General features: G+C 37.5%; 1 protein-coding gene across 1 annotated transcript in view; it reads right to left on the bottom strand.

Moving 5' to 3' along the window:
* Positions 1–945: 945 nt before the first annotated feature.
* The window catches only part of stard10 (StAR related lipid transfer domain containing 10), a 21,785-nt gene continuing 5,548 nt past the window's right edge, over positions 946–17,182 (bottom strand). The window contains exons 2-6 of the mRNA XM_016474995.1: positions 7,378–7,525; positions 7,185–7,288; positions 4,093–4,210; positions 3,035–3,087; positions 946–1,423 (exon numbers count right to left, since the gene is read on the bottom strand). Of these exons, the coding sequence (XP_016330481.1) occupies positions 1,196–1,423; positions 3,035–3,087; positions 4,093–4,210; positions 7,185–7,288; positions 7,378–7,525 (651 nt within the window). The 3' untranslated portion in view covers positions 946–1,195. The remainder of the gene's footprint in view (positions 1,424–3,034; positions 3,088–4,092; positions 4,211–7,184; positions 7,289–7,377; positions 7,526–17,182) is intronic.

Raw genomic sequence — 17,182 nt, 5'->3', positions numbered from 1 at the left:
CACTTTTGATCAATTTAATACGTCTTTGATGAATAAAAGTATTAATTTCTAAACTATTGAATAGTAGTGTACCACAATTTACACAAAAATATTGTGCAGCACAACTGTTTTCAACATTGATAATAATAATAATGTTTCTCGAGCAGCAAATCAGCATATTAGAATGATTTCTGAAGATCATGTGACACTGAAGACTGGAGTAATGATGCTGAAAATACAGCTGCGCATCACAGAAATACATTACAGTTTAACAGAGATTCACAGAGAAAACTGCTATTTTAAATTCTAAAAATATATCAGTACTTTTAATGTATTTTTATCAAATAAATGCAGCCTTGGTGAACAGAAGAGACTTTAAAAATATATATATATTAATTGTTCCTAATGTTTGATCAGCGTAAAAAATCACAAGTACTAACTTAGTCTCAAACGTTTCCTTAAATTCATTAGAAAAAATCAGACACAAGTTAACATTTGTCATACAGTAAGAGTAAATAGATATATAACTAATGTGAATATAGATATGAACATTGCTCATCATATTCTCCATATTCAATAGAGTTCATGCAGACTTTTATTCAATTATATATTTTAATTGCATTGATTACATTTAGTTTTATCTTGAAGAAATATATTAGATGTTAAAGAGAGCTTTGTTTTTTTTTTTTATATTTGGGCAAAGTTAGAAAACAAATGACCATTTATGTTTTGCAAACTATGTACATTAAAAAAAATCATTCTTCAAAAAACCTGTCTTTGCCTCTTTCACAACGTTCTTTTTCAGCTGATGTCATGTTGCTCATTGTGACATGGAAGGTCATTTTTCTCCATGTTTTCACTAAAATAACTCAAATTTTATGCAAACACATTTTCCTGTCGTCTCAATGTCTTTCTCTGGCAGTTTTTGTTGTAATAAACAAAAGACACACGGCAGAGCTCCAAAAACACAGGCAGTAATTGGTTTTTAATTCTTCGGTACTACATTCATTCATTCATTGAACTCTAGTGTCATACAGCAGATCAACATCGGCACCCTCTGTGTGTCTGGAGAAAAACTGCATGCGTACATAAGGTCAGGGGTCAGAAATCATAATCATAACTCAAAATCATTTACATCGGTGTAACCAAATTAGTCATAATCTGTATTTAGCACTTCATTGGGCTGTGTGTGTGTGAGAGTGTGTGTGTGTGTGTGTCAGTTGTTCCCCTCGTCGTCGCTGTGCTCGGCACGCTCGTCTTTGCTCTCGTTGAGTGAGCTCTCGTCGATGTTCTCCAGAGATTCGGCGTGTTGGATGGAGAGTTCGGACAGCGGGATGCTGGACAGTAGGTTCTGCTCCGGGAATAACCACGGCTTAAAACCCGGACTGTGCTTCTGCTTCCACTCGGGATAACGAAGACACGCTTTACTGATGCGCTTCATCGCCTGAGAGACACACACACACACACACACTATATATTGTATAACATTTTATATATATATATATATATATATATATATATATATTAAAATAATTAAATACACAAATAAAAAATGGTTAAAATAAATAAAACATTGTTAAAATAAATAAATTACATTTTAAATTAAAAAATATTTCTGGAACAGTGTTGTAAATACAACTTAACCACTGATTTCTAGTTGTGTCAGGGCCAAACAAAGTAGTTTCGCTCTCACAACGAAACGCACAGCGTCACACACGGTGGGCTTGAGTGAGCGGAGGCCGGCGGGTTAGAGTGAGTGGAGGTCGGCGGGCGGGCTTGAGTGAGCGGAGGCCGGCGGGCGGGCTTGAGTGAGCGAAGGCCGGCGGGCGGGCTTGAGTGAGCGGAGAGAAAAATAAAACAATGGGAAAAATAGAAACAATGGAAAATTAGATTAAATAAAACAATTGTAAAAGTAGATTAAAACAAATAATTTAAAACAATTTTTTTTTAAATAAATGATAAAACATGATTACAATAAATGTTAAAACAAAATTAAATTTTAAATACATTTTTAAAAATACAACAATTTTTTTGTTACTATTCTATAAATAAATATAAATAAAAGTGAAAAACACTAGCAATGGAAAAACAGAAAACAACAATGAAAAATTTGATTCAATAATTCTAAAAGTAGTTAAAACAAACAAAAATTGGTTTAAATAAATTATGAAACATGATTACAATAAACAGAAAAATAAATAAATTCAAAAATGATTACAATTAAAGATTTTTATTTAATTAATAATAATACAAATTACACATTTTTTTAATTAATAAAATTATTTGAGTCTAAACAGACCTAAACCAGCACAAAAACAAAAAATCTAAGTTTTCAATAAAATACCTAAAAATACTGAGATATTTTTTGTCAGTATGTCATAGCCCTATGTCTGATATGAGCCTCTTGATTAAAGGAGGGCTGAAACTGAGGAGCGTTTGTGTTCATCCAGACACACACACACACACACACACACACACTCTCTCTCTCTACAGTAATTCAATCACAGAAACACATTTAGACAGTGCAGCTCTTTGTCTCACTGACGTCTCAGAATGGTTGTTTGTATCGTCTGTCGCTTCATGTCTGCAGTCTTCTTCTGCTCTCTTTCAAATCATTTCAGTTGCCCTGAAACTTTATTTACTAAAGCTGAATATCCTGCATTAATGTCTGGCTGTATGATTCATCAGAACTGCGGTGATGCTGTAGAAATGACTGTTCATGATGTCAGTGTGTGTTTAATATTTCACAGGTTCTTTTGTCACTCAGTGTCTCTTTATCAATCAATCAATCAATCAATCATCTGTTCTTTCACTCTGTGACGTTTCCTGGGAAAACTGATGACCTACTTCAATGCGCGCGCACACACACACACACACACACACACACACACACACACACACACTCGTGTCTGCCATTCCGTGTTTTCAGGGTTAATTCTGTTAGGAATAAAGAACAGATGAAAAGCTACAGAACAAATAACCGTCAGAGAGCAGGACAAACGAGTGTAAGAATAAACGAGTGTAAGGATGGAGTGAACTAGTGCACTTTACTCACTTTAGGAGCCAAGAACTGGGAAGACTTGTTAACAACCCACTTGGGAAGAGAACCTGAGAGAGACACAAAGAAAGATCGAGTTCAGAACAAACGGTTTGATTCAGGGCTGTAGATCACACTGATCTGAGCAACCATTCAACAAAGTAAATAAAAATAAAATAACAGAAAAATAAAAAGTAAATTAAAATAAATAAAGTATAAAATAATGTTAAGTATAAAAGAATTAAATATAAAAAATGAATTATTAATTTAATTTAATAATTAAATAAAAATGAAAATTAAGTATAAAAATGAATGAATAATAATCAATGAAAAACGGTTAAAACTCAATATACTAAAATAAAATGAATTGGTTCAAATAAATAAATTATTAAAATGTTAATAATAAATATTAAAATAAATAGATGCAAATTAGATTCAAATTTCAAATCAAATTTATAAACTAAAATAAAAAAATAAATGAAAATTAAAAGTGTGTGTGTGTACAGGTTTATATATCCTGGTGGGGGGACTTAAACCTGAATACACACAGACTCATGGGGCCTCGTGTCACGGTGGGGACCTAAAATGAGGTCCCAATGGGTACAAAATCTTATAAATCATACATAATGAGTTTTTCAAAAAGTAAAAATGCAGAAAGTTTTCTGTAAGGGGTAGGTTTAGGGGTAGGGTTGGTGTAGGGCAATAGCACATACAGTTTGTACAGTATAAAAACCATTACGCCTATGGAGAGTACCGACAATTCACAAAAACAAACGTGTGTGTGTGTGTGTGTGTGTGTGTGAGAGAGTGAGTGAGTGACTGTGTGTGTGTTTGTGTGCGCGAGCGAGCGTGTGTGTGTGAGCGAGTGTGTGTGTGTGTATGTGTGTGTGTGTGTGTGAGAGAGTGTGTGTGTGTGTGAGCGAGTGTGTGTGTGTGTGTGAGCGAGTGTGTGTGCACGTGAGAGTGTGTGTGTGTGTGTGTGTGTGTGTGTGTGTGTGAGAGTGGGTGAGTGAGTGTGTGAGTGTGTGTGAGCGTATGTGTGTGTGTAAGCGAGTGTGTGTGTGTGTGTGTGTCACCTCTAGGGTCCACCTGTGCCAGGTATGTTAAGGTGCAGCTGGTGGGGCCGGTGCGTTGGATCAGGTATCCCGTCTGGATGGAAACGGCTCGCACCAGATCTTTCTTAGGAGGATATTTCTGAAACACACACAATCAATCAATTAATCAATCTATAAACAAATCAAGATCAGACTTCTGGCATCACTATGGTTACGTGAACACCATGAGATCTCATTCAACATCCCATAATGATCGAAATGACACTCTGGCCTGTGTGTGTGTGTGGGTGTGTGTGAGTGAATGAGAGACAATGAGAAGAAAAGGACAGAGATAAGACACGTCTCTCTCTCTCTCTCTCTCTCTCTCTCTCAGTGATGACAGACAGATCAATGCAGTGCGGAGCTGCAGCAAACCAGTCTGATCATGTGACTACAGATTCCACAATTTTATGACACACTGTCACACACACACACACTCATATGCACTCTCACACTCACATGCACTCTCGCACACACTCGCTCTCGCACTCACTCACACACACACACTCATATGCACTCTCACACACACTCACTCACTCACACACACACACACACTCACTCAGTCACACACTCACTCGCACACTCATATGCACTCTCACACACACACTCATATGCACTCTCACACACACACACACTCACTCTCACACTCACTCACTCACACACTCACACACATATTCGATATAAAAAACTGGGTGTCTAGTAATTTCTTACTGTTAAATTCTGAAAGAACAGAGGTGTTAGTTATCAGACCAAAAACCTCCGCATGTAATAACCTAGAACACTGTCTAACACTTGATGGCTGCTCTGTCAATTCTTCATCATCAGTTAGGAACCTAGGTGTGCTATTTGATAGCAATCTTTCCTTCAAAAGCCTCGTTTCTAGCATTTGCAGTGACGCACTGATCATGATTTTTCATAGCCCATTCCGATACAGATTTTTTACAAGCAAACTGGCCGATTCCGATACCGATTTCTGATTTTTTTTTTCTTTAAGCAACAAACAAGAAAGAATGAAAGTATACATAAACAAGTTGTTTATTTGGTATTTAACCGGCCATACTGGCTTTTGGCTATTGAAAACAATAACTGTAACCATCTGAAATTAACGGCAGTAACTGCACAGTAAGCACATTCAATACAAACATAGATGGTACTGACATCAGCATTTAGCTTTTGCTTTTAAATTGTTTTTAAATTTAAATTTAAGTTGAAACTACATAAAACTGGCCTTAAATGAAAACATTCAAGTCAAGTCACCTTTATTCATATAGCGCTTTAACAATACAGATTGTGTCAAAGCAGCTTTACAGTATCAAATAGGAAAATAAGTGTGTCAATAATGCAGAAGGACAATAGTAAACACTCAATTTTCAGTTAAAGGCAGTTCATATTTGAATTCAGTGACCATCTGATCTGAAAGCCCTTGTCTCCTAGATGGCCATCGGGACAAGACCACGGGAACCAGATGAGTCCTCTGCACAATCTGACTTTGCTGCAGCCTAGAATTAAACTGCTGGTCTTGCCAGACGAGAACGACACACTATTTCCCCGTTTAATACTATAAAGCTGCTTTGACACAATCTGCATTGTAAAAAGCGCTGTATAAATAATGGTGACTTGACACACACAAACAAACACATCTGTACAGCATCACAGTGACACACTCCAGCTGTTGTAATGAACACAGACCATCATCACATCGTTAGTAACGATCAGCAGATCGTTAGCAGCAGAATCATTACTGTCCTGACGGTCACACAAACACACATCAGTGCTGAACGCTGACCGTACAGAAGAATCAATGCAGCGCTGCGCACTCAATCATGAACAGGGCAGCACAGCGATTCCCAAACTCTCAGCAAACACATTTCCCCCTCAGATTTTATGTTCATTTCAATAATATTACAGTTCTCTGATGTCAGTTAATGTTCATATAAAATTGTAAACAAATATTTCAAATATTATAAACAAATACAAGATTTAATCACTTTTTTATTTATTTATTTAGCTTTTACATCTATACAATATAAGGCAAGAAACTACAGACAAAACCAGCATGCACTGGTCAATTTTGAGATTTTGGTCAGTTTTGTATCTATAGCATGTCTTATTTCAGACTAGATGAAAGAAAACATCCAAAAAACACATTGAGTTTTATTGCACTGTATCTATTTGTGTCTTTAGATTTTAATTACAATACATCTTTAAAAGTTTTTTTTCCACTTCAGAAGCACTTACATACACCAAAACTTAGAGGTTTATTCCTCTCTATATTCTGAAGGTTTTTACTGAGGGGTTTGTTCATATATCCTTCACACTGGTTTATACAACATTATATTCCTAAAAACATGGTGAAAATGCATATTTTTAAAGGCTGTGAGTTTTTTCTCCACTTCAGCAGCACTTACATACACCAACACTTAGAGGTTTATTCCTCTCTATATTCTGAAGGTTTTTATAGAAGGGTTTGTTTATATATGATTCATCCTGGTTTATACAATATTTTATTCCTATTACAGCGAAAAAAAAAAATAATTTCTATTGACAGTATTTTCTATTGATGGAGTGATAAAAAGAGAAATACAAAACCCCCAGAGTAAAAACCTTCAACTCTAAAATCAAAAGAATTTTGAACCTAGATTTATCCAATGTTCATTGCATATTTAATTTGCATATTAGCACATCTCAGAAAACATAATAAACATTTGTCTTAATTTACTGTGATCAGTCAAATGGGGAAAGTAATGATAAATAAATATTATATGATATGATGATATCGATTAATATATATTACCTTATTCACCTGTAGTGACTTGCCTTCATTTAATTTAAATAATTATTAGCTTTTCATTTCTTAGCTATGATTATTATTTGTTATTAAACTAATAAAAACTAATTAAAAAGAACTACAAAGATATATTTAAAAAACAAAAACAATAAAAATTACAAAAATACTAAAACTTTAATTAAAATTAAAGCGATAACAGGAAATATAAAAATGAAATCTAATTCAAACTATTAAGTAAAACTATACTAGTAAATCAATGAGACTAAACTAACACAGCATCACTCACAGCGTGTTTGACGGAGTAGTTCATGATGATGTAATCGTTGCCCATCGGCAGCCAGGAGCGCAGGGTGATGACATCACGGTTCTTCAGCGGTTTAGGACACTTCCCTAAAAAGAATGAACGGTTACTAGCATTAACACAAAGTAAATTGCATATTTTGATATTTAAAGGCTAATTCTGCAGTGGCAGAACTTACAGGAGTAATAGCCCACATCTGCGTTGACTGTCAGTTTGCCGATGTCAAACGTCTCGATGACATTTGCGTCCCACTTTCGCCGATACTCGATGTCGTGGAGCACGTCGTACATAGTCTCAGCTGGGATGTCCTTACACAGCATTCGACACTGAGGAGAGAGCAGAAGAACTACGTTACCCAGAATGCATCACAGGCCATAAAGCGTCAAGAAGAAACTAAGACCACAAAAAATATAATTGCTTTAAATAAAATTTTAAAATTTGATTACATTTTAAAAATTAATACAAATTCATTAATAATAAAATTAATATAAAATATAAACAAACTTAAACTTATTTCCACTAGTTGCCAAGGCAACATTTCTCATGTAGTTTGACAATGTACTAAAATAACTAAAACTAAAATAAAAATGAATACAATAAATCCCAAAACCTAATAAAAATGACAAAAACATAAAATGAAATTACTAAGACTTTAACTAAAATTAAAATAAAAATGGACAATTTGAAATACAAAAAAAATTGAACTTTAGTTGAATTTGAAGTTAATAATAAAACTAAAATAAACAAATTAATAAAAATTACATATTTTAAAAATAAATAAATAAAACAACAAAATTAATAAAACTTTAAAATTAAAGTGAAAATAGAATCATAAAAATTAATAAAATCTATAAAGACATTTTAAAAACAAAAACAAATAAAAATGACAAAAAACAACAAATACTTAAACTTTAACTAACATTGAAGTGAAAACAAAATATAAAAATAATTTAAAATACTAACAAAAACTATAATAATTTTTCAATGATGTTAAAGTAACACTGGTCAGAAGTGACAAAATAAATAATCATTTAAAATGTAAATATCTCTGGATGTTTTTCTCCTCCTGGAAATGGACCAATATATTGACGACATTATACTGTTCAAACATCTTGTGAAGTAGCAGATAATATTCATGACTGTGTCATAAAAAAAAGCTGTAAATGAAGCTCGACACACATTGTGATAATTCAAGCGTCCGTGACCCTAAAACAGAAATGCACACGTGTAACTAATGACCTACATCAGGTGAAACGAGGCTGCAGTTACTCTGAATCTGAAGTGCTTTGTGAAATATTAAACCAGGCCATTAAAGCAGATCTCGTCTCAACAGCACCTGTGTTTTCTAGAGCGTCAACAAGAACGAGAGAACCAATGAAAAACAGCTGAAGGCGCAGAAACGACACACTAAAGTCTTACAAAACAGATAGAGAGGAAAAGTACAGATACAAAAATGATGTGAAGATTTATACAGAGCAACCTCACAGTGGTTACAAACAGGGTTATTCTCATTAACTAAAACTAATCTATTACAACATTTTTGCTAATGTGTGTGAAATAAAGCTGAAATAAATTAAAGGGGTCATATGATGCTGCTAAAAAGAACATAAATGTGTTGCACACATCTGAATATTTGGGTTGAAGTGTTCTGGAACAGTGTTGTAAATACAACTTACCCACTGATTTCTAGTCGTGTCCTCTTTTGGAAGACCAAACAAAGTAGTTTCGCTTTCACAACGAAAAACACAGCAGCCTAGCGGAAGCCCCGGCTTAGCGTGTGCTGAGGCTGAGATAGAGTGAGCAGAGGCGGCGGGGTTGAGAACGGCGCGCCCGGCGGATCCGACGAAGGAGCGGCAAGCACATGTGACGACCCCGGGCTGGACTCCGCTTCGTCCACGTTGAAAGCCGATCCGGTGATCCACAGCACTAAGTTGATGTATTCCCTCAGCGACCAGCACAGATCAGCTCTAGGCATGACGAAGCGGATATCGTCCTCTTTTGGAAGACCAAACAAAGTAGTTTCGCTTTCACAACGAAACACACAGCGTCTTTACGACATGGCGGCGGCGGAAACAACAATACTACAGTGAGAATAAAAGTTACGCCTTCTTTCTTTGCGTGAACATTTGGGCGGCGTTATGCAAATCTTCCCACATAGTGATGTAGATATGTGGGGGCGTGTTAGAACGAGCCGTTTTAGGTAGGTGTGGCTGACTCTTAACTTTTATAAAGAATATCTCTTTGGATTTGAGACTTTAGTCTTTGCAACTTTACAGATCTTCTTTATGCACCAAGAGCTTGTAACACTCCAAAGAGAAAGGAAAAAATGAAATCGCATCATATGACCCCTTTAAAATATAAATATTGGATGAAAAACGTATGTTTTTACATTTTTATTTATAATAGTTGTTTAAATTAGTTGCTTAATAAACTTGAGTTGAAGCACTAAAATCACTAAATGGATTTAAATGAAAACTAAAACTGTAAATTATACCTAATAATAGTAAAACAAAAAAGACAAAAGCACATAAAATTACAAAAAACTTACAGTATATAAAAAACTGATTCAAAGCTAATTCAAAACATTGATAAAAACTATAATTGTATTTAAGTAATACTAAAAGAACAGTGACACACAAACAGATTTTAATGATTAACCAGAGATCAAAAAAATAGAAATAACTTAATGCAACACACTGGATTGACACGATGGAAGTTGTGAGTTTAGTTACTTAAACAGCGATTTAACCCCAGCCCCCCCCCCGTTGCTCAGGAATATAAAGCAGCGTTTTAATATCTAAGCTATTTTATTAATAAAAGTCACTGGGCAGCATTGACAACAAGTTTATGTACTCCTGAATATTTCTGTGTGCGCGAAGCGCAATCTCTGATCTCTCTCTTTCTTTCTCTATTTTCGATACGTGCTCCGTAGTCCCAATCTGAATAATTATTCGCGAACCGTTATTTTAAATCGGTAATTTGGAGCGAGGATCACAAATCATTCAATTCTCGAAATGATTCGCAAACCCGCTCCGAGTTCCCGATCTAAATCAAATGATTCGTGATTCGCGATACGCAATCTGATTGGATTGTTTTGAAGCGCGGGCACACGCGCTAGTTGTCATAACAGTGAGGGTCTCAGAGCGACGTCATTATTAAAAGGCTCGGTCTGCATTATTAATGAGAAGAAACTCGCTCACAAGGAAGGGGGTTACACTCGAAAACATCAAGAGTGTAAAACAGATACATCCACTCACACACACTCACAGGCACACACATACACAATTATACATACTCAAATGAATTGGTATGGCTATAACCATATAACCAAAATGAGTCAGAAGACTGAAATAAGAGGTTAAAATCAGATCAGACCCAGAAGGATTAAGCTCTGATAAAGCATTCCTGTTCATTTTTGTTACATTTTTATAGAATTTGAATGTTTTGTGTAACAAAATGTTTTCTGTGTTCAGGTTTGAATGTAGTAATAATAATGCAAAAACCTACACTTCAAATCAACATTTAAAACAACAAAAAAATATAAACCTTGACAAAAAGTAGTCTCTGAGAATGCCTTAATATACATTTAAATCCACAACCTAATAAAAGTAAACAATTATGTATAAAAACAACTAGGGAGTTCACAAGCCTCTCTATGGAGTCCTATACAGGAATCTAGTGGTTACATCATGAAATTACAGGTTTTTCTTTTTTTGCTCTCACCAGGAGGTGCATATTCTGCCTTCAAAAATTGGATTTTAAAGGCCTAGTCTCTATTTTAATCTGAAATACTGCATTAATTGAAAATATTTTTTTTTACTATTTTCAATGGGAAAAATTGATAATTATTGCATAAATATTAATTATTACCATAAAATTCTCTCAAAATACAGAAGAAAAAAGAAAAATATTATTGAACAAAAATATATTAGATCGATTTTACTGAAGAAAAAAAAAAGTTACATTTCAGGTGTCCGGTCACTTTTGACCACGAAGACCATGAGTGTGACAAGGGTTAACTACTGCATGAGAAAGTTTATACAAAACAAAAACAACATCCAATGTTTGTCAAAATGTTAATGATTAATTTTGTAAGGAGAGTTGCGAGTGAAGTTATGGGTTCGTTTATTCCATTCAGAAGTCAAAGGATAACAATAGTTATCGGAAAAAGGATTTGTTTTTGACCGCGAGGTGTAGTTTGTTAGTTTCCTAACTAAGAAAATACCTATACAGTGTGTCAAAAATGATATAAACGGCCTTATGTGCACATACAAAAAAATATAAACCTTGACAAAAAGTAGTCTCTGAGAATGCCTTAATATACATTTAAATCCACAACCTAATAAAAGTAAACAATTATGTATAAAAACAACTAGGGAATTCACAAGCCTCTCTATAGAGTCCTATACAGGAATCTAGTGGTTACACCATGAAATTACAGGTTTTTCTTTCTTTGTTTTTTTTTGTTTTTGCTCTCACCAGGAGGTGCTATTCTACCTTCAAAAATCGGATTTTAAAGGCCTAGTCTCTATTTTAATCTGAAATACTGCATTAATTGAAAAATTATTTTTTAAAAATTAGAAAAAAAAAAATCTGTACTATTTTCAATGGGAAAAATGTATCATAATTATTGCATAAATATGAATTAGTACCATAAAATTCTCTCAAAATACAAAAGAAAAAATATTATTGAACAAAAATGCTGTATATTAGATTGATTTTACTGAAGAAGAAAAAAAAGTTACATTTCAGGTGTTCGGTCACTTTTGACTGCGAAGACCATGAGTGTGACTCCCAAATGAGGAGCGCACAAGGAACAGTTCAGTAAATAAGAAGTTAATACTGTTATATTTTAAACACAATATTGTCTGTTTTTGTTCAACTTTGCTAACGCAGATATTACCTAAAGCCACAGCAGAAATGCTGTATGTCTCCGAGCAACACAGCGTTGTTTAGTTTCTGAATTAATCCGGGTTTTGAACGAATCGTGTGAATCAATGATTCAAAGCCCATTCATAAAGGGTTTACTTAATTTCTGAATTAATCAGCCATTTGAATAAATTGAATGAATGAATGGCTCATAACGACATTTACCGCCACCTGCTGGCAGGTTTAGTTTCTTATTTAGAGTATCATTTCAGTAAAGAATAAATAAATAAAAACATTAAAGGGATAGTTCACCGCAAAATTAAAATTCTGTCATCATTTACTTACCCTCATGTCGTTTCAAACCTGTATGCCTTCTTTTCTTTTGTGGAACATAAAAGCAGGTATTTTGAAGACTGTTGGTAACAAAGCTGATTTGGTTACCAGTGACTTTCACTGCATGAACAAAAAATACTATAAAATACTTTTACAGTATGTTCCATAGTTTATATTAGGGTGTTGTAGCGTAAATGTTTATGTGTAATACATTTTATGTTGAATCAAATATTTCTTTCTAAAGCTACTATTTGTAATGTCTACTTGATACTTTTCTCATTTAACACAATATTAGCTTTAAATAATCTTTTGTGGGTATTTTCAAAGCCAAATTTAGTTTTGCGATTAATTAGATTACTATATATATATATATATATATATATATAAAATTTCAAATATTAAATAATAGCATAAAATATTTTTTCTTTTGTATAGAATAAATATGATGCGATGAAGCAAATTATAAACAGTGATAAATATAATTCTACTGACTTGCATAAAAATGCATAAAAACTGAACATTCACAAAATAAATATAAAATTCTAATTAATATTTACACATTTATAAAATATTATAAAATATTCAGGTATACGTGCCTCTGCTCCAGTTCCCGTTTCTCTGATTGGTTTAGGATTACAGCGAGTGTAGTTCCTTTAAACGTGTTATTAAATGGTTAAACATGATTTTGAAAAATAAATGGCATCATCTACAGCAGCAAACATGATCATTAATGAGCTCAGCGCTGATGGTCAGTCTGTGGTGAAAGAGGCAGAAGGACCGAAACGCTTGAGTGGAATTTCCTGAAGCTCAACTGGAGCCCAACATCACGAGTGGGAGGACAGACTGTGTGTGAGAGAGAGTGTGTGAGTGTGTGTGTGTGTGTGTGAGAGTGTGAGTTCTGGTTTGTAGCGCAATATTTAATGCCTGCAGTTGTGTGTTCTTTACTGACATCTATTCTTTCATCATTTAGACACACACACGATCTCCGACTGAAGTCTTTCTGTGATCGGTGTTTGTTTCACCTGCTAATGAGCCGTAAACCAGCAGTGGAAGGGATTCTAATGCAGCGAATCCGTCACCAGCTTCATTCTGCGACACTTTCAAAGGAGTTTCTGCAGAAAACATTTGCCTGAAGCTCCTGACGATAAGCAATACTCAAACTACTGCAGCATATAATGCAAATGAAACCGTTATCAGCCGTACTGAGACACTCAGAGCTGAGGAAAGTCTGAATGTTTCACAGATGTGATGCCCCTTTAACAAACACCACTGCAGTATCACTCACACACTGCACACATCTCAGTATAAGAGCCATATCAAACACACACACACACACACACACAGACACACACACACAGACACACACACACAGACACACACACACAGACACACACACACAGACACACACACACAGACACACACACACAGACACACACACACAGACACACACACACAGACACACACACACAGACACACACACACAGACACACACACACAGACACACACACACAGACACACACACACAGACACACACACACAGACACACACACACAGACACACACACACAGACACACACACACAGACACACACACACAGACACACACACACAGACACACACACACAGACACACACACACAGACACACACACACAGACACACACACACAGACACACACACACAGACACACACACACAGACACACACACACAGACACACACACACAGACACACACACACAGACACACACACACAGACACACACACACAGACACACACACACAGACACACACACACAGACACACACACACAGACACACACACACAGACACACACACACAGACACACACACACAGACACACACACACAGACACACACACACAGACACACACACACAGACACACACACACAGACACACACACACAGACACACACACACAGACACACACACACAGACACACACACACAGACACACACACACAGACACACACACACAGACACACACACACAGACACACACACACAGACACACACACACAGACACACACACACAGACACACACACACAGACACACACACACAGACACACACACACAGACACACACACACAGACACACACACACAGACACACACACACAGACACACACACACAGACACACACACACAGACACACACACACAGACACACACACACAGACACACACACACAGACACACACACACAGACACACACACACAGACACACACACACAGACACACACACACAGACACACACACACAGACACACACACACAGACACACACACACAGACACACACACACAGACACACACACACAGACACACACACACAGACACACACACACAGACACACACACACAGACACACACACACAGACACACACACACAGACACACACACACAGACACACACACACAGACACACACACACAGACACACACACACAGACACACACACACAGACACACACACACAGACACACACACACAGACACACACACACAGACACACACACACAGACACACACACACAGACACACACACACAGACACACACACACAGACACACACACACAGACACACACACACAGACACACACACACAGACACACACACACAGACACACACACACAGACACACACACACAGACACACACACACAGACACACACACACAGACACACACACACAGACACACACACACAGACACACACACACAGACACACACACACAGACACACACACACAGACACACACACACAGACACACACACACAGACACACACACACAGACACACACACACAGACACACACACACAGACACACACACACAGACACACACACACAGACACACACACACAGACACACACACACAGACACACACACACAGACACACACACACAGACACACACACACAGACACACACACACAGACACACACACACAGACACACACACACAGACACACACACACAGACACACACACACAGACACACACACACAGACACACACACACAGACACACACACACAGACACACACACACAGACACACACACACAGACACACACACACAGACACACACACACAGACACACACACACAGACACACACACACAGACACACACACACAGACACACACACACAGACACACACACACAGACACACACACACAGACACACACACACAGACACACACACACAGACACACACACACAGACACACACACACAGACACACACACACAGACACACACACACAGACACACACACACAGACACACACACACAGACACACACACACAGACACACACACACAGACACACACACACAGACACACACACACAGACACACACACACAGACACACACACACAGACACACACACACAGACACACACACACAGACACACACACACAGACACACACACACAGACACACACACACAGACACACACACACAGACACACACACACAGACACACACACACAGACACACACACACAGACACACACACACAGACACACACACACAGACACACACACACAGACACACACACACAGACACACACACACAGACACACACACACAGACACACACACACAGACACACACACACAGACACACACACACAGACACACACACACAGACACACACACACAGACACACACACACAGACACACACACACAGACACACACACACAGACACACACACACAGACACACACACACAGACACACACACACAGACACACACACACAGACACACACACACAGACACACACACACAGACACACACACACAGACACACACACACAGACACACACACACAGACACACACACACAGACACACACACACAGACACACACACACAGACACACACACACAGACACACACACACAGACACACACACACAGACACACACACACAGACACACACACACAGACACACACACACAGACACACACACACAGACACACACACACAGACACACACACACAGACACACACACACAGACACACACACACAGACACACACACACAGACACACACACACAGACACACACACACAGACACACACACACAGACACACACACACAGACACACACACACAGACACACACACACAGACACACACACACAGACACACACACACAGACACACACACACAGACACACACACACAGACACACACACACAGACACACACACACAGACACACACACACAGACACACACACACAGACACACACACACAGACACACACACACAGACACACACACACAGACACACACACACAGACACACACACACAGACACACACACACAGACACACACACACAGACACACACACACAGACACACACACACAGACACACACACACAGACACACACACACAGACACACACACACAGACACACACACACAGACACACACACACAGACACACACACACAGACACACACACACAGACACACACACACAGACACACACACACAGACACACACACACAGACACACACACACAGACACACACACACAGACACACACACACAGACACACACACACAGACACACACACACAGACACACACACACAGACACACACACACAGACACACACACACAGACACACACACACAGACACACACACACAGACACACACACACAGACACACACACACAGACACACACACACAGACACACACACACAGACACACACACACAGACACACACACACACACACACACACAGCACACATCTCAGTATAAGAGCCATATCAAACACACACACACACCTCAGTACAAGAGCCATATCAA

This window comes from Sinocyclocheilus anshuiensis, unplaced genomic scaffold (genome assembly GCF_001515605.1).
Source record: "Sinocyclocheilus anshuiensis isolate Anshui unplaced genomic scaffold, SAMN03320099.WGS_v1.1 scaffold1101, whole genome shotgun sequence".
NCBI lineage: Eukaryota > Metazoa > Chordata > Actinopteri > Cypriniformes > Cyprinidae > Sinocyclocheilus > Sinocyclocheilus anshuiensis.
Note: the sequence above shows the minus strand (reverse complement) of the source record. Positions and strands in the feature narration are given on the sequence as shown.